General features: G+C 46.5%; 1 protein-coding gene across 2 annotated transcripts in view; it reads left to right on the forward strand.

Annotated features, from left to right (window-relative positions):
• HSD17B3 (hydroxysteroid 17-beta dehydrogenase 3) overlaps positions 1-25677 on the forward strand; it is a 1137655-nt gene that overhangs the window by 1085703 nt on the left and 26275 nt on the right. For both annotated transcript variants that reach the window (XM_085632890.1, XM_085632892.1), the window contains one exon: positions 9431-9571. In XM_085632890.1, coding sequence (XP_085489016.1) covers positions 9431-9556 — 126 coding nt within the window. In that variant the 3' untranslated portion in view covers positions 9557-9571. The remainder of the gene's footprint in view (positions 1-9430; positions 9572-25677) is intronic.

A 25677-nucleotide genomic window follows, 5' to 3' on the forward strand; every position in this document is an offset into this window, starting at 1 on the left:
ATATAGTGTAGATCTCTGGGTTTAGTGGTGGACCCCTTACCTTAGCATAAATAGGTGGATGCTCTACATCCCAGCTGACGCTGCACTCTTGTCTCAGAATCTTTGCTCCGTGTGTGTGTGTTTTTCCAGAATCCCTGATCTCAGTTATATAATAAAATATGTGTGTTCCAAAACAGCAGCTGCATTCCTTTATTATGTCTAGATGCTAGTGTCCTGACCAGAGAGAATTACAAGGGCCAATGTTGTTTGATCTTGCCTAGGCTGTTTAGACTACTGATGTGGATCGAGGTAGCTCCTGGGCACTTATTAACCAATTAGGGTAAAAGTTCCTAGGGCAACCCTACCCACTTTTTCTGTACTTCCTGTTTGCCCTACCTTTAAAAGACCCAAATGGCATTTGTCAGGACACTTTCAAGATAGCAAAAGTCTTCAGCCACTCTAAACTTGGGGATGCTTTTGCTAAACTTTCACGCAATGCAAGGCAGCAAGAAAAGTTGCTGCGCTGCATGAAAGGGAGAGAGCAGAAATGCTCCATTTCTGCTCTCTCCTTGTGCAGGGGCAGTATGCAGCCTAGCACCAATGCAGGCACCCTTGCACCATAGTGCAAAATGCTTGTGATGAGGCATTTTCCTATTTCATGTGTGCTGCAGAATGCATCTCACAGAGAAAGAGGAAATAATCCATGAGTGGATGCAATGGAACGCCAGACTCTACCCATGAAATGCCTCTCAAGCTGAAATGTAACATAACGCAGTGCAAGCAGCTGCCTTATGTTAAATTTCTTTACAAAGCTACACAAGGCCACACAAATCAGGACCTTCGTGACTTTGTAAATATCATTGTAGACTTTGCGGTGTGCTTCAGTCACCGTGCGTGACGCAAGCACACTGCAAAGGCTTCATAAATATGGCCCTTGGAGTCTAGTGGTTGTTGGTGCGTAGGAGAATGTGCTGTGGTAATCACCAGTGTCTTCCCAAATCTAACACTAAATACAGTTTGAATCAGGCACTGTACTACAACAAACCCAGACAAAAGAATTACCCTGGCATTTTGTTCTATACCTTTGATGTGCACTAAAGTGTTACATGTGGCTCAACAGAATTGTCAGGCTGCATTTTACACTGTGGTGTCAACAGAATATACACAGCCTCCACTCTGCATATAGCTCACCCTGCATATAGCTCAGAGGAGTTGTTGCTGCTCATTTATTTCAGTGTACTGTGTGCTCGTAGGAGAAATTTCAGTGGTCAGGCTACATACCGTAGGCATGTAGCCATGTTTGCTCGGCCACTGTTGTAGATGGCACAATAGCTGCTGTATTACTACAAGTGGCATTTAACTTCCAAGACCATAGGCTAAGGGGAGAATAGACACTCTATTCCTGGTTGGCAGAGGTAGAGGTCACAGAGATCTAAAGCTAGCAAAGCAGATATGGCAAAATCCTGGCATAAAACCTGGAGGGACGTGAAGCAAAAGATGGTCATTTTCTACACGTGTGCACCATGCACCTCCATCTCCAGAGTGAAGAGCTGTGCTGGGGAACAACATACAGAATCGTCATATATTATCTTGTCAAGGCTTCTGGCATTTCTCTCCTCAGCAGAAGCAGAATAACTCATAGGTACTGTATCAAAGACTCCTAAGCGTACAGCCTACCCTTTGTGTAATAGAGGGCAGGCTGTACAATCCTGACCTGGGGATTCTCTGACCTATTGTGGGTTAAACCTAAGAGACGGTCCTTCAGCAATACAGTGCAGTATCCCTGAATTATGCTGTCGGGTAAGATGCAGATCTTGCAAGTTAATAGGGTATTGGAGCAGTTTTAGGTTATCTACTTTCATGGCCATAAATAATTGCAAAATTGAATTCAGTCCCAAACACATAGGGATGGAACCTCTTTACTTTCCAGACAGTAGCATAAGCCACTTGCCTAGTGGTTACCAACTATGCTTTGAGCAGGATATGGCTGATTAAAGCTACCAGAGGATCTTTTTTCCATGTAGTTGAGTTAGGAGACAATAGGTCTATTCCTTTGTCAGAGGCATCCATCTGTCATATGAATGCTGTCATGGGGTTCCTCACGTAGAGGGGCATCGTTTGGAACCTTCTTTTTTATAAATAGCTTTATTGTATTTTTGGTGCACAGGAAACAACGAATAAAATATTAAGAATTTGGGTGAACACATACATTATCACGTTCCATTAACATTAATACATGACGGTTACATAGGAAGATCCATACCTTTAATTATAGATTGAAGTGTGCATGCAAGAATTAAATTAAACCATTGCATGAATTCCAAGACCCCAGATGTATGGTGTTTTGCACAACAGCCCTTGGTTTGTATAACAATGCCTGTCTATTCTTTAAACCCACTTAGCAAAATTGGTGCTAATTTGTTTTACCAGCATTGCAATGTATCTCTCTTATCTATCAAGCACCCAGATTTAGGAACTGCTTGATGTATTACCAAGAGCCCTCCTTTTCTGTTTACACACCCAAAAGTGTAAGTTTGGAAATTAAATCAGGATGCCAACCCAGGATCCGACACAACCATCCTATGATGCTCCTCCCATAGAGCTGGGTTTGTGGACTTGCTCAGTGTAGAACATTTCTCACTCTATGGCATCTCAGAGTTGGGAAGATAATATACTGGCCCATGCCCCACAGCACTTTTCTCATATATTACACAATCTGGAGGTATTTAAACTTGATTCATCTGAATTGTGCTGAGATTGTTACTTGCCATAGGGCCATTGCCCATTTAAGTGCAATGCTAACTCAACAAACATTGGTAAATGCATTAGGTTTCGCCTATGTGATTAACAATAAGCTGTTTTTTGTGGATATCTGCTCAAGCCCGGAAATGTGAAAATTATTTGTAATGCTGGCAAGAATGTGTGCACATAATCATCTTGAATGCAAACGCTTGAAGCAGTCTAACAAATCCCCCACAACATGCAGAATAAATTCCCATAATTAATAACAAACAAACTGAAAAAATGTTCTGAGAAACAAAAAGCAATACACTTGAAATCACATCGCTGCATGGACACACAGAACTACATAAAGTATAAATTAAGCTTCTCTTTATATACCACTTTACAGAGATTTAACATCTTACCAGGCGTTACTATTATCCACTTCATTAGTACTCAATGTATCAACTGCATAGGGATAAAAGGCTGAGTTGGCCCGGTTGGACGTTGAATTTGTGGCTTGGATCAACAGATGTCAGCATGAGCCTTTAACTCACTCTGCAATATTAACAGAGTAGCATCTAAACTTACCAACAGGTGATGTCAACCCCTCCTCTATTCCGACCCTCCTGATGGGAATCACCCAACTGTAAAGGTGAGTCCCTCAAATATATTACAGCTGACCCATCAATGGAAAGCCCACCTCACCCCATGAAATAAGTGAGCTTTCCTGAACTAGACACCTGCAGTAGGTGAGAACTCTAACCCAGCTTCATCATTTGAAACTTCTACAGTGAGAACACAAACAGAAGGGAGGTACAATAAAATATAGGTTCAGCACACTTCATCAACATTAAATGGGCCACTGAGTAAACTCCCTTTGTAAAGTACAAGAGCGGTACAAGCTACACAATGATAGAGCACCATGTTATTCTGAAAATTGTAGGGGTGCATCATAATCATGCATGGTCAGCACCTACATATGTATCCTATGTTGTTTTAACAAATGACCATTAGAGGAGAAAATGTAATATTAAAATGTGAATATAATGCTAGAAATGTAATGTGTGTTAATCAAAAGAGTCATGATTTAAAATGTAACTGCTTATTGCAAAGTGTCTAATGAATTAATGCGTGTGAAGTGTAGTGCCTTTGATTTGAACGTGCACCATATTAAAGATTTCACGTGTAGGAATGATTACACATATATTGGATGTAATGAAAATAATGCTTGTGGATGCAATTGTTATTAACGTGTGATTTATAATGTGAGAAGGCCTGATTGAAGGTTCATGTATTGTAATGAAAGGCCTATTCGTTTCTTATGTTAGCTGAATATTGTAGGCCCGAAATGTACTTTCCCTGGGAGAGCTCTCAGTTGGAGGTAGTCAGCAGATTTCTGTGAGTGGAAGGTTTTCTCGTTCTCAAGCTTCTGCTGCAGGTTCAAGGACATCATCTTCGTTAGCAAATACTAACCTTTTGTTTTAGGAGTTAGGTATGGAGGAGCATTTGCTACAAGAGTCTCCAGGAATGTAGATAATGAGAAGCCTATATTTTTGGTGCTGAGGGAGCCTGGGACTCAGGGACATTCTAACCGTTATTGGACGCCATACAGGTTTCGGTGGAAATACATCTCCAGGAGGTGTCCAGCCAGAAGAGGTGGAATGAAGGCGTGTCTTCCATGTTGTGCATTTTGTATTACGAACAGTGCCCCGAGGGAAGTGTTAGGAGATGAGATAGTGAGGCGTTAGAGGGCAGTTGAAAGGGATCAATACAGAGGGAGAAGACTTAGAATGATGCTGTAGCTTTGACTACTGAGTCATTCAACGTGAGTGTACTTCTTAGGAAGTCTTCACGAGCTGACACCTTTTTCTGATCCTGCCTTGGGAAATGCTAAGTACAGATGTCACCTTAGTGGTAGAGTAGAGACAGACTAATCAATTTTTATAGGTATCCATGAAGACTGATTTAGATTTAGAGTTTATTATTCTTTTTATGCTTCATCTAATTAGGTTGTTGCCTAGATTTAACTTTGTATTAGTTCCCATGTATTTTCTTCATGAGCTGCTTAATGTTCAGTTATTTTTGGCTTTGTAATAAACTCCCTAAACTTAATTCAGAGTTAGTGATTCTTTAGAGTGATAGTCAGTTGGTTATCAGTTGTTTGGATGGATTGATCTCTCCCCTTTACTTCACAGCAGGTAAAAAGGTCCAGTCGACCTGAGGATTCTTATAAGTGGTAAGAGATAAAAATGATAAGATAAGAATCCGGCATTATCAACAAGAATGCGTAAATGCTACCGCTGGTGAGTGTGACATTTGAAGAAAAAAAGAAGCACATCCTTACTACTTTTGTGGGAAAAATGATGGACCCAAATTTGTACGTTTCAGATGCGATAACAGCACACTTGCTGTTAATACTGCTAATTGTGTCGTGTGGATCGGTGAATTCCTGTATCTGTGATAAACGGGACCAGCACGTGGAACCTCATATGCCGTCAGCATGACAAGCTACAATCTGAAGTCAGATACAGCAAACAATTGGAGACAGTTGGGAAAAGATGGCCGAAAGTACTTAAAAATGACATGCTGTGAGAAACACAGATTCCTAGTTACTAAACATTTTGATCTTGCTCGATTTCAAATACCAGACACACCACTGTAGATATTCAACTTTTTAGCAAAATGCGATGGATAATTGCAGTACAATACAGTAAATATCATTGATCATAAGCCAAGAGTGTCTGCAAACCTGTAATCGGAAAGAGGCAAAGTACAGGAAAAAAAGCTAGCTGCCTACCTTTAGCCAATAAGCCCTTTATTTAGCTGCACATCCTTCAGTGTCCAGGGTCACCAGACAACCCGAATTTCCCCAGACATTTATATGTGAGCAAGCTGCTAACAGAATGACTGGACACACAGGACACAGGCCACAGACATATAAGCTGCTTGGACATGATAGTTGGGGAATGGCTCAAAAGGAGGGGCGAGTGAGTGACTATAGGACTTGGAAGGTGGGATGATAGCCTGTGCAATGCATAATATAGTATATATATATATATAATTACATGGAAGAGGCACATTTGAAGCTACTCAAGGTTCCCATGTAGTGTGATCCTGAATATTTGCATTAACCGGTCCAGCGATAACATTCATTACACACAAATTCATGCACAGGAACACCCCTTCCCGAAATCAGACCTACACCCTCCCCGATCGCCTTGTTTCTCCCTTTCTCTTTTACTGCAGTGTGCAGTGTGCTACAGCCAATAAAGGAACCAATGAAAAGCAATGAAGCCAAGGGAGCGGGATGTAAGTTCCTTTTAAGATATATTTAATACAATAGATTTCAGAAGCACAGCGCAAGCGCTGTGCAGGCGAAACCTAAAAAGGCACCTCGCCTGTCTGCCCTTTGATCCAACCTTGCTCCATAAATGCTTCATATTAAATTCCTAGAACACTCATAATAGTGGGGAAGTGTTTCTATACTAGAAATGAAGAGACCTGAGATCTCTGAATACCCAGCGCTCCAATTGGGTGAATGAGTAAGAGTTTCGCTAGCATTAGTCAAATATTTGATTATAGTAAATTTTCCCTAAAAATTAGGATACCCATCAATAACATAAAATGTTGCCTTTGTTGTACTGACAATCTTGAGGTCAGAGGGGAAAGTAATTTACAATGGCACTAATGTGAGAAGCCTGCCATTCACCTTCCTAAGAACCTTACCCTTACACTGTTAGTTGCATTATATCATGAATACTACCAAAGGCAACAAGACAAATCCACAGAATTAAAAAACAACACACCATAAATGTTCAAATGCTATCTGATGCTGACCAGTGCTTAATTTGTAAAAGAGATAGGTGCCAGAGCTGTCATCAGGAGGCAACTGCAGCTTGCACCTCCCATTGCCCCCACCAGTGCTGCCATTGCAAGTAACAGCACCCCTATTAATCATCACACTCTTACAGGTGTGACAGTTTGGACTATTCCTGGCCTATAAAGCTATAAGAACAGCTTGAGCAGCATGTAGTAGTCTTTTTAATGTATATTGAACAACTAAACTACTAAACAACCGCCCTACTCGCCGCCACAGATGACATTCGCACCCTCCTGGAACAAGGCCATTCCGCAGCCCTCATCCTACTCGACCTATCAGCGACCTTCGACACCGTCTCCCACCGCACACTAGTCGCCAGACTACACGACGCAGGCATTTAAGGAACAGCCCTGGACTGGATCCGATCATTCCTCACCGGAAGAAGCCAATATGTGATAAATTGGCTTGATGAGGAAGACAGCTGGGAAATGAGCCTCCTGAGAGGCTCGCATAGGAGCCACACACTCCCTTAGCTACTTATGCATGGTGCACAGACACCAACGACGCAGCCGTTCCTGATCCCATGGATGGGTTGCATATGGGAACAAGTAGTTATGGGAGTGCTCTATTGTGCGCCTTATGCTCGAGATAATGAAGTCTGGGTCTTGAAACCATTCAAGGCTATAGCAGAGGTGATGTCAGTACAGAGATAGCGTGAAGGGTGATGTGACGTCCTGGGACACTTATATCTCGGTGGCCACTCTACCACGCGAGATGATGCAATGGATTAATTTGTGTTGGGTACTGGACAGTATCTATGATGCGCGAAGATAGTGGCTACGGCCTGTGAGATTTGGCCCTGTTTTCCTGATGAACCATTACCCTCACAGACACTGACTAGACTGTTAGACCTAACTGGAGGATGCCGACTCATAACACATTTATATTGTGTGCTCCGAGAAGACCTGCCAGAAACAATTCCTAGGAAACAGGGAAGATGGAAGGACCTGCTTGGTGAGGCCTTAACCTCACAAGAGTGGTAAAAAGTACACATGGGGGCGCGTACTGTAAGCTCTAATGCACGCTTTAAACTTGTCAGTATAATTACATACACCAGGAAAACCTCTCTCCCAGGACACTACACGCCATTTACCCTACTCGACCCGACAGATGCCCGCGATGCCGGAACCCAGAAGCGGATTTTGCACATGTGGTGAGGTTCTTCTCATCCATAGTACCTACTGGAATGAAGTCTTGCAAAACGTAAACAGGGCGACGGGGTAGGAAGGTCCGTCTAACCCACGCGAGGTCCTGCTGAGCCTAATACGAGCCCCTCCAAGATGGAAACTTAGTCGTAAACTCCTGAAGCTAGGTTTGTTGCTGGCTAAATGGATGGGTGCACATCCACCCAAATAGACATAATAGCTATGTGATATGTCTGAATAGGCAGTGGCTTGGGAGGTTAGAATGAAGCATATGAGATGTGATGTACAACTGTTGGAGGGCCTGATAGCATGGAGACAGATGCTATTTGAATTACGAACTGATGAGGAGATGGATGGGTCTGGTGACAAGATATAAAAGTTATTGCGCTAGGTCTGGGTAAAAGAGAACTTTTAAGAGGGTGGAAACAATGAGGTTGTACTCCAAGAAACCAACTAGATGGCGGAAAGACAATTGCGAGGTACAGCCGACCGCAGCGCAAGGACTGAAATTAATACCCCATGATTCTAGTTGTGTGTATTATCGATCATGTTAAATGTTTATTACACTCTCACATGAACAATCAGGGAGGTGGGGGATGATGGGGAATACAGGTTTTCCTTATGTTGTGATTTACTCCTGCATTTATTCATCTGAAATACTATACAAGTATTTGAAATGATGTACAACGTAACTGGAAACCAATACAAAATTACATGGAGAAAAAACAGAATGTCAGGGCACCCTAGGTAAGCTTCTCTAATGACAAGGAAGAACCATCATCATATTTGTTTGGGTGACTGTGGTCCATGGCCTAGAACTGCTCCCAGCCAGGCTGATATGAAAGTAGCTACACTCCTAGAAAGAGCTGCAACTATAGAATTACTGTTTTCACTCAAACATTCTAATGAAGAGGTGCCTTTCTGACCGGTGGCTAGTTGAGTGCAGATTACACTTCAACTACATTTATAAAAAGTTGCAAAGACTTTAAAAAAAAAAGTGTGACGACATTTGGGAAGGTTTCAAAATTTCGCCATGTACATCTGAAAGTCGTGATGTAATTTTCCTACCCATATGCTTATTTTACACAAAATGTAAAAGACTTCGGAGAAAACAGTTAGTTAAACATGCTGAGAAAATTCTGCAAACATTTGACAATGTGCATAGAAAACTCTTGGAAAAGGTCAACTTGGAGAAATATATTCTGCATAGATTTTGCAAGATTTTTTCTGCTACATACCAAAAATTAACTTGCATTGCAGAAGGAAACCTCACTCTGGTAAAGGTGAACTGGAAATTTTAATATCTTCACAAAAGACACAAATCAAAATCAGAAACCCTGCCAAACTTTGGCTGACAAAAAAAATAATTTTAAGCATACCTGCTTTTGATCAATTTCCTTGCTTCTGTGTCTTCTCTTGCTTTCATTCAACCAAACATTTACTACTTTCCCCTACAATACAGTTTTAATTATTTGATAACTGTTTTTGTAGTTTTCACCATGGATTCAATTGTACTGTACTTTTCCTTGAGAAAAGGGCAATGCCCAGAGTATATTTCAATAGCCCATAATTACAAAGAGAATCCTTCCGCTGCAGAATGAGTATCACTGAATGCAGGTATTCAAAATGCACATTAGATATCACCCTTCTCCAGATAGGACAGATTATTTTGTCAATTTTAACTCTTAATATTCTCTTTCAGGGGCGCATCATGAACTGTATTCCCCTGTGGGTGCTACATAATGATTGGGTCCAAAATAAGTGTCTGGAGAGGCTTAAGATACGTTTACAGGTGGATGGAAAAGCTGGAGAAAAAGAAGCACTCTAAAGCTTAGTTTTACAGGTGTGTATGACTAAGATGCTGTTTTTTTCAACATAAGAGGGTCAAATCTTAAACTTTTCTGGGGGCAAGTGAGGGCAAGGTCCCTGTTCTGCTCTTGCTGGCTGTGACTTGATATCCCCCACCTCCATGGCTTGCTAGGGTGGGCTCTAATCTCTCATGGCTACCAGGACCCTCCGATTATAGGTAGTTGTAGTCTTGGCCCAGCCAAGGCCCATTCACAGCAATTAAAGCCAGATTGGAGACTGCGGTGCTCCTCCCAATGTCATTTACTGCTGGATGCAGCAGGCTTGGGACAGCAGTTCACCTCTAAGAATAAATGGACCAGGAATTCCTGACACCTTAAAACTCTAGTGCTCCCAGCTAGGCACAGAGTTAGACAGTGGGGGGTCATGGGCTCAACAAAAGTGCTGAGGGAGATATTGAATGGTACGCTATGGTAGCTGCATTTATGTAGTGCCTACTAAAGTGCTTTGTGGGTGGCAGCACGCTACTCAATGGGCTGCGTATACCTTGAGAGTCTTCGACATGCATAAGAAATTATAGTTTGTTATAATGTTCACCACACAGTTGTCAAGAGGTTTGTTAACAAATTATCATGGAATTTGTCTGGTTTGCTATGAATGAATGTTACCATGCTGTCCTGCAATTTTATTTAGATGTTTGTTGCAAGTTGTCTTGTAGATGTACACAGTAATGCAGGATGTACTAAGAAAGTTAGAGGTCAAGAAACTCACTCATTAATGTGGGTTATTCAAGTGACTGTAGCGAAGTCGTATGCAGGTAATCATGAAATTTGGTCGCCCAAGTTACATGCATGAAGGTATAATGTGAAAACTTTTAAGGCATGTGTGTCAAAATAAAGTATTTGATGATGATGGTATAATGTGTCCAATATTAATTCACAAATTAGCCAAATGGTATTGAAAAATTGCCTTTCAGTAATGATAAACCTTTTACTGACAGATACTAATTTTCTTTATTTCAAAAGTTTGTATTAAGGATCTTAGTGCAAAACAATCGATTGGCATACATACATGAGCTAAGTACGGTTTACATAGTGCAGTTGTATCGTATTTTACAAATGGCTAGTACAAAGACTGGGAGACATTTGTCAGAAAGCTCAATAAAATGACTCCGTTGCTCAACCGTGTGGTGGGAAAGTGAAAGGAGAATAAAAAGAGAGAAAGACAGAGAGAAGTCACAGACCAGAGCAATGTGGTATTGGTAAGGAAAGAGGCAGTAAAATTGTCTCAAGGGGGTTGATCAGTTCAAGATATCAGTCCAGGCTATTCCACAGGGTCTTATTGGCCGAAATCCAAAGGTATTGGGTAGCGAGAATGGAGTGCTCATCCATAATGTATTTCAGCCATTCCCACCATGTGTTGATGGAGGTATTCCCCAGTGAAGTGCTTTCCAAGAGGAGAGAATGGGTTTATGAGTGAGGGTCAAAATTGTGAGAAAATGGGTATTGATTGATTGATAGGGGAGAAACCCTTCCCAAGCAAAAACCAAAATCCTTGTCAGGGTGAACCACAAGTCACTAAATTAACTTGTGCTTAACCCTCTGGTAGGATGCCACAAAAGCAGTCAGGCTTAACTTAGAGGTAATGTGGTAAGTTTTTATGCAGCACACAAACAGTAAACAAGTGAAAACACAACACAAGAAAAATGTCAAACCTTTTTAGAAAAATAGGTTAAAATATAATAAACAATTTGAGACCAAAACGACAAAGACCTAATCTGTAAAACTCAAGATATTGAATTTTAAAGGTTTAGATAAAAGTAGTGACCTGAGGGTATAGACTGTTGAGCTGGACTGTGACAAAGTCACAAGTTCAGGCCAACCACGATGGAGCATGGCCCTGATACAGGCACCAGGTTAGTCCCACTGAAAAAGTTACCTTCTCACTCTCCGGTTCGCAGAGTTCAAAACTTTAGGATTTCACAGGAGGAGCTCAACTAATGGCAGCCAAGGTCCAGGATCTGAGTAGGCACCGCTTGGGAATCAGTAACTCACTCCAGCGGAGAACAACAGGGCTCAGGAATGTCCAGTTGCAGGCCCAGGCAAGTCCAATTGGGACCAGAACGTAAAATATCATGTGGACAGAATATTGTGTCAAAAATATAGAGGACCAAAATATCAAGAAGGTAAGTACAAATAGGTAAGTATGGATTTACTATTATTTACTCCACATCTACAATCTAGGATATATATATCTTCAAGGGACATATTTTTTGTCCCACAATTGTTTTGGTTCTGATATTCTGTGTGAACACCTCCAGTTGAAGGTCCAGGCAGGGCCATTGTAGCAGGTCATTGCAGGGAAGCCTCTGCAGCTTGTTCTGTACCCATAGGTCAGGACAGAAGATCAGCTAACTGACCCTTGGAGTCACTCGGGTAGTCCTGGGTTCAAGAAGATGGCTATGTCTCCTTCAAACAGCATGGCAGGCGTCAAGCAGCATGCCAGGCCTCCATACAACAGGACAGGCCTCAAACAGCTGGAAAGTCCTCTAAAGAAAAAGGCAGGCCTCAAAGAGCAGGGCAGTTCTCTGGTATAAGCAGGGAAGTCCTCTGAGAAACAAGGCAGGCCTCAAGCAGCAGGGCAATCCACTGGAGTACAAAGCAGTCCTTCTGTGCTCTTCCGCAGGTCCAGGAGTGTACCGAAGAATTGGTCTGAAGTTCCACAATTTATACCTGATGCCAGCTCTAAAGTAGTAGAAACCTCTGTAGTTTCCGCTCCAGATGGTTCTGAAATTTGCTTCCTCCCTGCCTAGATCCCAAGATGTCTAGGTGACAGAAGGCTTGTGTCAAGTTCTTTGTGACAGTGTTGAGGCAGTTCCTTTGAAATATAAGTTTTTTTAGTTGCCGTTTTATATAGAACTTGACTGAAGGTATTGGAGCACTTTACTTGAGCATCAGCCATTACACAAGGATGCATTCATTTTTGTTGTTTTAGGCATGGGGAGATTAAATGATTTGCCCATATGCTGTTGAGCTGACACGAGACTCGGATCTGGCTCCCCAGTTCCAAAGTCTGCAGCTTTGCCATGTTTTCAGAAGTGAGTGCAAGCACTAGCTAGCAGTGGTAAAGTGCGCAGAGTCCTAAAAGTTAACAAAAACGGATTCAGCAAGCAGAAGAGGTGAAGACAAAATGTTTGGGTGTGACCTGGCATAGAGGACCAAGTCCAACACGAATCCAGCAAGTGTTCTCTTTGATAGGGTTTGGAGAAACTGGTTAAGGAGGAACATGTTGAGTGCTGTTTGACAGCATGAACAATTTAATTTTATCTAGTACCGTAAATGGGGGTTATATGCTAGTGTGTGTGGATCCCATTGAAAAGTTTTCGTTTGATGGTGTTAAAGCTCATTTGCTAACAAACTCAGGGTCCATGTTAACAAGTATCTTTTGAAAGACCATTAATGAATACAGTCTGGCTGAATAGCCACCATCTCTGCATATAATGGAATGTGTTTATGGTGGGGCTAAACTTGAGTTATAAGGGTATTTCAAAGAACTGGTATAATTCAAGGGACACAGTAAAAGTATGCTTCTGATCCTATGTACCGGACATAGCAGATTGGCATCATCAAGGATGTTTGGGAATTGTGGTGAGGCTTGGAGCTGATCATCGAATGCTAAGGTTTGTGAACAGATATAAAAGAGGTATGGTGAAAATGCAGTGAGTGATATAAAGGTAAAGTGGAGGGTTTGAAGATAAACTTGGAGAAACGGTAGAGTCATGTTATTCAAGTGAAAGATGATGCCTTAGCGGTGAAATATAACATTAACTGCCAGTCAATGAGTGTTCAGGATGAGTTACGGGACGTGTTGAATAAGTTATGCATTCTGAGTTGACCTGTGTTTCCATACACAGAATTACTGGGTGCGGGAATACCAGGACTATTTTCCAAGATGCGCCTTAGCACCTTTTAAAACCACTCTCTGGTCCACTTACATTTTACAACTCCCCTGGAGTAGGTAGAAAATAATTGTGGTAAAATCCAGTATTTAGTCATTTTGTTTCCTGCATGTTATTTTCCCTTTAGGGGACTCTATCTCATGTTGATCAAATTCAGAAGTGGAGATTACAACCACAGTCATTAATTTCAGCCACAGTATCTTCTTCCCTGAATTCTAGCCAGCTCGTAATGAAAGCTTATGTCAGTTTAGAATGGTCAAGGAGAATGTGAAAAAGATGAGGAGTGTTTGGTAGCCAGTAATGGTGTTCTTGGATTGAGTGTGTCACAGAGGATGTATGGAGAGCAGTCATAGCAGTGGGTGTTTAGGTGAAGAAAGTGATGGAACATGCTAGGAAAGGTTAGATTAGAGAAGACAGCTTAAGTTTAAGCCTACACTTATTCAGAATAGTGGGATCAAAGATTATCCCTAAATGAAATTCCCCAGACCATGTTACAGATAGACTTGTCATTGTTGCCCATAAAGGACATCAGAGCACGACCCTTAATATGAAAATAGTGACTGAATGGTGCTTGTGGTTTGGGATGGACCCAGGAAGTGGAAAGGAAGTCATTGAAAGGAATGTGGAAAGGTTTGTAGGGTGCATGCAGGGCAACAAAGGCCTTAAAATGAGTAAAGTACCACCAATAATAGAAGGAGAATGTCCAGAAAATAAAATAGAAAAGGTCAAACTTCATTTCATAGTCATTTACATGCTTTGTTAGCTTCTCAGACGTTTGCCACAATGTTGGTGGACCATAGATGAAAGTGAGTGGAAGACCTGTTCACAAGAGAACCAAATAATAACAATGCAATTAGGTTTCCAATAGATGTGTTTTCAAATGAGATAGTGTTGGACAATGGAGTGTAGTTTTCTCCATGCAGATACAGATGTTTTTGGTTGAAGTGGGTATAAAGCATAAGAAGTGCAGGTTATATTTTTCTCAAGGAAATAGAATGGCTGAGAGGGCAAAGAGGCTAGTGAATGCCACAGGGAGGCAGTGGCAGCTGGCGTGGTACTGGCTGATGCTCTTCGTTCCATGTTGTAGGCCTGTCAAAGTACATCCGATAGTGTTGCAAGGTTGTCTCTATTTATTACTTTACTGGGGAAAGTAGTATAAAATATTTTGTGGCCAGACTGGTTTCTCCAAACAAGAATAAGTGGGAGAAGGGATGAGCACGGAATGTGATGAGCACTGACTGGGAGTAGATGCCAGTGTGCATGAAAGCCAGATGAAAAGCAAGTCTCAAATTGATGCGAATAAAGTTGTGCTGGTAAGCAGGATTAGGCAAGGGAACAGGATATATGTAAGGTTGCTCGGAAAAATGAGGAAGAACGAGTTGAAATATAGTTCTGAGGTGGCTGTCCAAACAATGAGAGATAATTATGTGTAAGTGAGGAATTGGCAGTGGTCGAACTGTGAGAAGGTGGTGAGAAAAGCATGTTGAAGAGGGACTGGATTCAGGACAAAATGTGTGCTTGGATGGAAGCACTTATGGTTAGGTGGAGTCAAGAAGCTGAAATAGTTCCTATGAGGAATCCGGGTCTAATGATTAGATGCAAAGATTTTGTGATTCAATTACATTTTTATTCTAGAGTGAAATGTATACCAATTTCCACATATTGGTCCTTTAGGTTTTTATGACTGCAATGTAATATAGAATTTCTTTTTCATGGATTTGTTTTATTGATTTAGGCAAGTATCTTGTGAACATCGCAGCTTACCTATTATTTGTTTAATTGTTTAACATCACCTAGCGTCAGAAAAGATGAAAATTCCAAAAAGACAATATAGAACACATCTAAAAACCTTCTCTTTACCTCATTAACACACTGCTGAAATGCTGCTGGATCATTGCAGAGTCCAAAAGGCATGGCCCGCTATTGGAGAAATCTAAATTTAGTATGGAATGCTGTTTTCCATTTGTCACCCTCTCAGACTCTGACAGACAATAGTCTGAATCGAATTCAGCTATCCTTGCAGCCAATTAATTTTTTTTGTTGTTCAAATCTGTTTTATTGAACTTTACATGTACATACAAGGAAGCATATTTTCGCGTTGTTCATGCATGTTGCCACGCATCGACAATAAAAGCATATATCCATTGCATGTAAGTTGAGCCCTTTAACATACACGGTGCATTCGCCGCCTCGGATTAGTTACAAGTACAACATACGGCTCCTTACATTAGTGCGATGCTTCACAAGTCGGTGACTGGTTAGCTACGGCAGTCCCATAAGCACAGTCTTTCAGCTAATTCAGCGTGCACTTCAATTCATACAATGTAGAATAATAACAATTATGAACAACAATCAGACTCAACGCAGACCGGTATTGGTACCCCAATCCCCCTTCCCCCGCCCCTTTCCCCTTTCCCGCCTCCCCCACAATACGTCCCAGCAATTCAGATTGACTGTTAATTTCCTTCAATGACGACTACCGTTGTCTGCACAGATAACTATACAAATCAGCTCCCACATGGGAACACCACAGCTGCACAGGGTGGAAGACTCCAGTATCCACCCTGCGTCCCCGCCCTCCCCTTCAAGCTGACCCCCTGATCACTCTTCCCCGGCTCTCTGTAGCGCCTGAATCAAAACCTCCCATTGGGTAGCTATGGGTTCCTTCCGCAACCCCATCATCTCCTCCCTCCTGATGGCGGTTCCCTCTGCTCTGGCCCACGCCAGTAGCGAATTTCTCCATGCTTGCACGTGAGGCGGGTCCTTCGCCTTCCATCTCTTAGTGAGCAATCTCTTAGCGACTATTATACCCAGATCTATAAACCGGGACACTACCTTCCTGGCCGGGGGTCTGCGGAACAGGTGCAACAGGTATACAGTCCATTCAAACGGTAATGTACGGCCAGTGCTTACATGCAGTAACCCGCTGATTGTATGCCAGTACGTATTGAGCCGGCGACAGCTCCATAGCATGTGGACTATACCCACCCACAGCTTGGTGCACCTGGGACACTCTGCATCCGTGCGGCGGAAATACCTATTGACTGTCTCCGGTGTAGGATACGCCCTGTGTATAATGATCAACTGGATCTGCCGGTACCTCAAATTTCTGGGTATGCGCACTGGGCTCCCCAACACTCGCTCCCATTCCTTATCTTCCAATGGCCTCCCCATGTCAGCTTCCCACTTATGTCTAAGGGGTTCCAGTGTGATCGCTGCATGGGTGCGTAGTGACGCCGCAAACCAGTGGATCAAATGCCTACCACACCCCATAACGTGAAGGTATTGTATGGTAAGGTGTTGATGAGGCTCCGTGGACATGTCTCCCCATTTCACTGTCAGGGATACAACAAGCGAGCGATGCAGAAGGAACTGACCTGGTGGCAGTCCCTCCTCTTCCATCAGAGAGTCATATGATATAAGCGCGCCATCTCGATACAACTCTCCCAGAGTCCGTATATCAGCATCCTGCCAGTGTGTGAGCATGAGAGTGGTGAGTGTCCCTACCCCGCTAGGGAAGCCCTCCAGCGGCAGCGACGGCGCGTATCGGGTTAGAGCTCTGGTGAGAAATAGGCTTCTGCGGTAACATTTATATGCCACCCGCAGGAGAAGCGGCGCTGGCACCGCGTGCTTGACAGCCGGGTGAAAGAGCGCAAGGAGTCGCTCCAGTGAGTAGGGGGGCAGCGCTGAGGCTGTGCCCTCTCGGCCTTTATCCGCAAACCAGCGAGCAATCCATTGTAGCTGAGCAGCCAGATAGTAGTGTTCTAAGCAAGGCGCTGCAAGTTCCCCCCTGATCGGTCGGAAGGTACAATTTTGCTGATGACAGCCTGTGTCGACTACTCTCCCAGATGAAGTCCCGAAGCGTTTTGGAGAACGTGGCAAAAAATGCCGCTGGGACATATAATGGCAGGTAGGCAAAATAATACAAGAGTCTGGGGAGAATCACCATTTTGGATAATGCCACCCTGCCCGTGACCGTCAGCGGGAATGTGCCCCAGAAACGCATCTGTGACTTGATGGCTGTGAGAGCCCTGCCCAGGTTTCCGTCAAAAAGGTCCGACGGCTGACGATATATCTGTATCCCCAGGTATTGGAAGGTAGCCCCCTTCCACATCACCCTCGTTCCATTGAGGATATATCCCGGGTCATGCCTCCCCTCCCCGAACGCATAAAGACAGGACTTACTGGCATTTACCCGCAGCCCTGATACAGTAGCGAAATCCTGCAATATGCGGGCCAACTGTGCTGGGATTTTTTCGACGTCTCTCACATAGACCAGCAGATCGTCCGCATACAACGACACTTGGTGAACTGGGTCTCCCAGCGGTATGCCGTCACCCATCAATGCGCGCAGGGCCGCCGCCAGGGGCTCGATCACCAGCGCAAATAGGAGCGGCGACAGTGGGCACGGTCTCTGATATATACGGGCCCAGCCGTACCCGGACCGAGGGGTTCTTATACAACAGGCCAACCATTTGTAAAAATTCCAGCCCCAGATCATATCGCTGCAGCAGTGCTGACAAGTACCTCCATTCCAAACAATCAAAGGCCTTTTCCAGGTCCAACATCAAGCAACCTGCCTTTGGCCACTCATTCATGCTATCCGTCGCCACTCTAAAAAACCTACGCAAGTTCAGCGACGTGCTTCGCTTGGGAATGAACCCATTTTGGTCACTGTGGACCAGAGTTGCAACCACTGGCGCCAGCCGTTCCGCTAGAGCTTTAGCCAGTATTTTATAGTCAGCGTTGAGAAGAGCCAACGGTCGGTAAGACCCCAAGGCCGTTGGGTCTCGGTCAGGCTTCAGCAGGGATACCAAATACGCCTCACGCATCGAGGGGGGGCAACGCGTTTTCCTCCAGCGCTGCGGCGTAAAGCGCATGCAATTGAGGCACTAGGGTCTCCTGATAGGCTTTATAAAATTCGGCCAGCAAGCCGTCCGGTCCTGGCGTCTTTCCAGATGCCATGGACGCGATTGCCTCCCCTATCTCCTCCAAGGTGAGGGGTTGGTTAAGTTCCTCCTGTTCGGCGTGCGAGGCTGCAGGCAACTGGAGCTGCTCGAGAAATTCCGCTATCTCGTGGTTCGTACCACTAACCCCGACTGATAGAGCCTCGCATAATGTTCCACCTTGACCCTATGTATCTCCCGTTGTGTGTACACCAATTCTCCCTCCCGTGTACGCATGGCAGTGATCGGAGCGTGGGGGCCATCTTGTTTTAGCAGCCAGGTGAGCAGGCAGCCCGCCCTATCTGCCGTGGCGTGTGTGCGGGTTAGAGCTCTGGTGAGAAATAGGCTTCTGCGGTAACATTTATATGCCACCCGCAGGAGCAGCGGCGCTTGCGCCGCGTGCTTGACAGCCGGGTGAAAGAGAGCAAGGAGTCACTCCAATGAGTAGGGGGGCAGCGCTGAGGCTCTGTCCTCTCGGCCTTTATCCTCAAACCAGCGAGCAATCCATTGTAGCTGAGCAGCCAGATAGTAGTGTTCTAAGCAAGGCGCTGCAAGTCCGCCCTGATCGGTCGGAAGGTACAATTTTGCTGATGACAGCCTGTGTCGACTACTCCCCCAGATGAAGTCCCGAAGCGTTTTGGAGAACGTGGCAAAAAATGCCGCTGGGACATATAATGGCAGGTAGGCAAAATAATACAAGAGTCTGGGGAGAATCACCATTTTGGATAATGCCACCCTGCCCGTGACCGTCAGCGGGAATGTGCCCCAGAAACGCATCTGTGACTGGATGGCTGTGAGAGCCCTGCCCAGGTTTCCGTCAAAAAGGTCCGCCGGCTGACGATATATCTGTATCCCCAGGTATTGGAAGGTAGCCCCCTTCCACATCACCCTCGTTCCATTGAGGATATATCCCGGGTCATGCCTCCCCTCCCCGAACGCATAAAGACAGGACTTACTGGCATTTACCCGCTGCCCTGATACAGTAGCAAAATCCTGCAATATGCGGGCCAACTGTGCTGGGATATTTTCGACATCTCTCACATAGACCAGCAGATCGTCCGCATACAACGACACTTGGTGAACTGCGTCTCCCAGTGGTATGCCGTCACCCATCAATGCGCGCAGGGCCACCGCCAGGGGCTCGATCACCAGCGCAAATAGGAGTGGCGACAGTGGGCATGGTCTCTGATATATACGGGCCCAGCCGTACCCGGACCGAGGGGTTCTTATACAACAGGCCAACCATTTGTAAAAATTCCAGCCCCAGATCATATCGCTGCAGCAGTGCTGACAAGTACCTCCATTCCAAACAATCAAAGGCCTTTTCCAGGTCCAACATCAAGCAACCTGCCTTTGGCCACTCATTCATGCTATCCGTCGCCACTCTAAAAAACCTACGCAAGTTCAGCGACGTGCTTCGCTTGGGAACAAACCCATTTTGGTCACTGTGGACCAGAGTTGCAACCGCTGGCGCCAGCCGTTCCGCTAGAGCTTTAGCCAGTATTTTATAGTCAGCGTTGAGAAGAGCCAACGGTCGGTAAGACCCCAAGGCCGTTGGGTCTCGGTCAGGCTTCAGCAGGGATACCAAATACACCTCACGCATCGAGGGGGGCAACGCGTTTTCCTCCAGCGCTGCGGCGTAAAGCGCGTGCAATTGAGGCACTGGGGTCTCCCGATAGGCTTTATAAAATTCGGCCAGCAAGCCGTCCGGTCCTGGCGTCTTTCCAAATGCCATGGACGTGATTGCCTCCCCTATCTCCTCCAAGGTGAGGGGTTGGTTAAGTTCCTCCTGTTGGGCGTCCGAGGCTGCAGGCAACTGGAGCTGCGCGAGAAATTCCGCTATCTCGCGGTTCGTACCACTAACCCCGACTGATAGAGCCTCGCATAATGTTCCACCATGACCCTATGTATCTCCCATTGTGTGTACACCAATTCTCCCTCCCGTGTATGCATGGCAGCGATCGGAGCGTGGTTTGAGCAGGCGGCCCGCCCTATCTGCCGTGGCGTGTTTGCGGGCTGTGTGGGCTGCATAGTTATGACATCGCAATCGTTCCAGAAGTTCCGCATGTTGCGTCCGTAGCTCCTCTAGTCGATTGGAGTGGCTACCCCCACCCTCGCCCTCGCGCTCATGCTGCAACAGCTGGGATTCAAGGCGGACGAGAGCCTTCGATAACTGCTTCCATATATTCCATGTGGCTCCCAAGCAGTGACCTCTGAGTGTTATTTTGAGGACGTCCCACTCCACCAGCGCGTTACCCGCCCTGCCTTCGTTAAGTTCAAAATATTTCAGTATAGCTGTCCCTAATGAGGAGCGGAATTCAAGATCCTCCAGCGCAGCTGGCTGAAGGCGTCATGTAGGGATAGGAGGCCGATCAGCCTCCCATCGGAGTTGACTCCGTAAAGGGTTATGATCGGAGTGTGTCCGTCCCAAATATTCCGAACACTCAACCAACGGCAGGAGAGACTGGGATCCCACCACCCTATCTAGTCAGACATGCAGGTCATGTGTCGCGGAGTAATAAGAGTAAATGCGGTCAGCTGGGTGCTGGACCTGCCACACATCTAATAGTGTCCAGTGTAGGAGCCAGTCCATGAGTGCCTGCGCGTTGGACACCGCTGACGTGGCACAAAGGGGGGGAAGGATCTATCCTTGTGCACGTCTAGCACTGAGTTGAAATCGCCGCCCAGCAGCCAGGGGAGGCCAGCATACGGGGTGACCACCAGCAACAGCTGCATCAGGAATGACGGTTGCTCAACATTCGGCGCATAGATCGAGGCTAACAGTATGTGTTGACCATTGAGTGTTCCCCGGACTAGAGTGTATCCGCCCTCCGGGTCCACTACTACCTCTGAGCTAACGAACGGAACTCCCACCTTCACCCAGATGAGCGGGCCCCTGGCATGGGCAGAGTACACCATGCCATACACCTGCCCATGCCAGCGCCTGTAGATAGGTGTATATAGAATATCTACGTGTTGGCGTGTGCATACCGCGGATGTTCCACGTGATTATGTTAACGTGCGTCATTGCTGAGATGTGTAGATCGGCGGGAGGTCTGGGGCAGGGTGTGTTCTAGTAAGTGCTGGGTTCGCCTGAGCCTAAGTGAACCGGTCTGTCGTAACCATAACAACTTGTAAACTGTGACCAACATAACTTTAGGGGCGAACTTTGCTTGTCCGTTCGTCCAAACTTTGCAACCATGCATAGACAGGAACTAGGTCAGTGTGTTGCCTAATGGTGTGTGCGTGTATCCAACAATCTGCCATGACCATCCCCATCTTACCACTCGCATGTGGTGCGCCACCCAGGATGCCATTTGTAGAGCCCACCAAAGCGGTGGCATTCTAACGCAGCCGCGAGGCTCCTAAGCGCGCTTGTGTGCCCACCACGCACGGACCCAGCGGGTCCTGCAGTCTCAAATGCAGCCTGTCGCGGGCAGCAGTCAGCCAAATGCGCACGCACAATGTCCCCGCTAAGTCCCCTCCGCTTATGTAACAAACCCCCATGACCCACAATGCAGTACTTGCGTGCATAAACGTCCACTATGTCCATTACAGCAGCGACGTCATCCTAGGATCTCATCTGCCGTTTGCGGAGTGACTACCGGCATGTGTATCTCCTCACAGCATTCGGATGACGGTGTCGACAGTCCACTCGACACTCCAGTGCGTTGCGCAGGAGAGTCCAGGCGAGCCGGAGCACTCGGGGAGCCAAGCGTTGTGACTGCTTCCAGTACGTTTTGGCGCTCCAGTCGCATTCTCTCCGGGCTGAGGGCCACCTGTTTGGACTCTGCCTCGCGGGGCGCCCTCTGCCTTTGGCGACGCCTGTTCCTCCTGCCCGAGGTCGCGATGTCAGTCGGATCCCTTGGCCTCGACCCCGTCCATAGGCCCGACTCTTCCAACCAGTCCCACGCCTCCGTCGGTGTGTCGAAAAAGTGGGTTTTGCCTTTCGCAGCCACACGCATCCTGGCAGGGAACAGCAACGAGTACGGTAGTTCCAGCTCGCGAAGCTGTCACTTCACCGCCATGTAGTTGTTTCGTCGGCGCTGCACCAGGGCGGTATAGTCCGGGAAAAGCATGATGCGGCTGCCATTGACAGTCAGGTTGTCCAGTTTGCGGGTTTCCCACAGCACCGCATCTCGATCCCGGTAGTTGAGGAGTTTGAACAGAAACGGGCGCGGACGCACACCCGGACGATGGCCTTTGGGCGGGCACTCGGTGAGCCCTCTCCACCGCAAATTGTTGTGAAAGTGTTCCCTGTGGCAAGAGGCCTCACAGCCAGTTCTCGACGTACTGCTCAGGATGCCTCCCTTCTTCTCCTTCTGGCAAACCCACTACGCGCACATTGTTGTGACGTGAGTGCCCTTCAGCATCCTCCACCCTGTCGTCAAGGGCATGTATCCGCTCCATCATATCCTGCAATGCAGCCGCGTGACTGTGGGTGACTGGCTGGAGATCTTTAAGTACCTTCCCCTGCGCGGCGACCTTCTCAGTTAATTTGCGATGATCCGAATGGAGGAGTGTGAAGTCAGACGTGACTTTATCGATCCGAGTTTCCAAGGAGGTCCTGGTGTGTTCCAGTGCAGTCCCTAGCCTCTCCACCACAGCAAGGACCGTGTCCATTTTGTAGCGAACGCCGTGGTCGGCTCCGTTTCACTCGACTCCCTCGGGCGTGCAGGTTCTAAACTTCCAGCTCGCATCTGTCCCTGTTGCGCCTTGGCCCGCATATGGCCCATCACGAGTTGCTGCGCCGTGGGCCTTCACAGCCAGTGCCCGGTATAAGAGGGACTGTTAGCTGCTTGTGGCAGCAGTCGTCACCAGACTGTCCGTCGCCTCTGAAGCACTGGATGCCGGTCCGGGTCCAGGCGAAGCACGACGCGTGGCAGGGCGGCAAGCGCAGGTCTGGGCACCGCTTCTGGAGTCAGTTGATGTGCCACGTAGCGCACCCTAGAAGTAGCAGCACAGGGGGTATGGTGCGCGGCTGCAATAGAAGGAGTGCTTTTCCCCTGTACTTCCCCCGGGCGAGCTGTTGGGTGTCCTTCGTGTCTTTCAAGTTGCCCATGCACCTACGGGAGAATTCCTGAGTGACTCCGCCGCACACCCAGCGGTCCCCGCACTTCCCGAAGGTTGCCGCCTTCCCGTGTGATTAGCACTGCCCAGTCTTCACCTCATGCTGTCATATGGGTCGCCCCTCACATCCACTTCTTTGTTTCAAAGCGCTCGGGCTTTGGTGTTCCCCTGCAAACTGCGCCGCTTCACCCACATCCTGCCAATGCGGGCCACCACGAGCACCCCATTTCACTTCGTAGGCCGTCCACCAATCCAGTCCTGCCACGAAATCTTCCCTCGGACACTGCCCACAGGTAATGCAGGCGCCGATCCTCCGTTGCGGCGCCCATGGAGGGCTAGATGTTCGGCCGCGCTGCTCCCCTCAGTCCACAGTGGCCCGCCATGGCCCAAGTCCCTGCTCACCTCCTCTGCCGCCTCCTCGATGCTGCACCTCCGCAATGACTTTTCTGGGCCACAACGGGACAAGCAGGATCACGCGGGCCTCCGTCCGCCTCCAGCCGATCTCCGCACCGGAGGGGGTCGATGTCCGCACTGGGGGGGGTCGTCTTCACCTCCAGGACCGCCCGATTGTCACCCCAGCGCCGGCGCTCCAGGCCTCAGGTCCCCGGGCGGCTCATGGGTCACCCCATGTCTCCCGCATCCGCAGGGCAGGTGGGTCCACTGCACGGAGCGGACAGGGGGCCACAGACGTCGTCCTCACAATTGCCGCGGCGCTGTCCGTCCTCCGGTAAAGTCTTCCCAGGCCCCAGCGCGGCAACAATCCCGTGGCCTCTCCTCCCCACGCTGGTCCGCTCACCGCAACACTGCTCTTAAGGTCGCCCCTGAGATCGGGGCAGGGAAGCACAGGGCACATCAGCAGGGCGTCAGCAGCATTAACTGCCTCGGCGGCACCAGGGACCGCCGCCCAGTAGGGGTCTCCGTCCCGCTGCCTCACCTCGTGTAGGCCGTGATCTCGCTCTCGGGCATAGTCGCTTCCGCTCCCGTGATGATTGCGGAAGCAGGAGTCTCCCGGTGACCGCTGCCCTTCCACTGCCTGGCGCAAGAGGCTGCGGGCACGGGCGGCGCACTCAGAGGATAATTTCTCGGATTACCCAGGGATGTCAGCTGGAGCACTACGGACTCGCGTCCGCCATGTTGGCTGGTTAGCCACGCCCCCCTCCTTGCAGCCAATTCATTATGAGGATTATATAGCTTCAACCAGAGCTTTGCCAAGATTACCTTAAAAAAAGGAGAATTTATCAAATCATAAAATACCTTTTCTTGCTGATTTCCAATTGCTAATAAAATCATATATGAAATCTCACTAGACCTGACACTAAATTAGAAACATCCACTGCTTTAACATCCTGAGTAATCTTTTTCTTGATTACTGGAATCTGATAAGTCGAGCAAACTGAATATTCATGTAATTCCCAGAAGCTCTAGAATTAAAAGTGCATAAATCCACCTACCCCATAACCTCTGGCAAAATTATCTTCATGAGAATTATCATACGTTCCAAGGCTGACTGCATAGTTTTTACAACCAATCTGGCACATGATTTAAATTCTTCATTCAAGAAGGCAGTTCCTTTAATTATCTAGAAATCTAGATTTCCACCAGTGGTTGTCTTTTGATGTACAATATTACAGATGGTTAACTTCTAAAATTCCTATGTTTACTTCTACAATCTTTTACAAAAAGTCCTGACTTTCTGCAATATAAGTGCAAATCACATACATATCTTCTTTCTCTTTCCTCTTTCAGTAGCAACCCCCCTATACTGACTAATTGCAGTGGCGTAGAAGTCTCACTAACTCTATGCTCTTCTACCTTAGCCCGAAGTACTAATAGTTTGGTCTTTTCTGAGTGATATGCACCACTGCAGCTGTGAACTCATCATACATAGTAGAAGGATTAACCATATGTGCTGAGACATCTTTTGCTTCAAATCCCTTGATAGAATAAGGATGCCCTTTTTTGCTACAGCCAGTCTCAACTACCAAACTATTACATGTGGTTATATAAATAATACATTTAGAAGGCCCTGTTTTAGGTTCAGCAATCCATTGTCCTAAGAAAGAGTTTGTGATTTACGATCAAATAATTTTCACATCTGATCACTGAAGGCAGAAAACTTGTAAAGCCAAGGATTTTGTCTCCCTATTAATGACATACTCTTGTTTACCA

The sequence above is a fragment of the Triturus cristatus genome, chromosome 2_1 (assembly GCF_964204655.1).
Source record: "Triturus cristatus chromosome 2_1, aTriCri1.1, whole genome shotgun sequence".
NCBI classification, from domain to species: domain Eukaryota; kingdom Metazoa; phylum Chordata; class Amphibia; order Caudata; family Salamandridae; genus Triturus; species Triturus cristatus.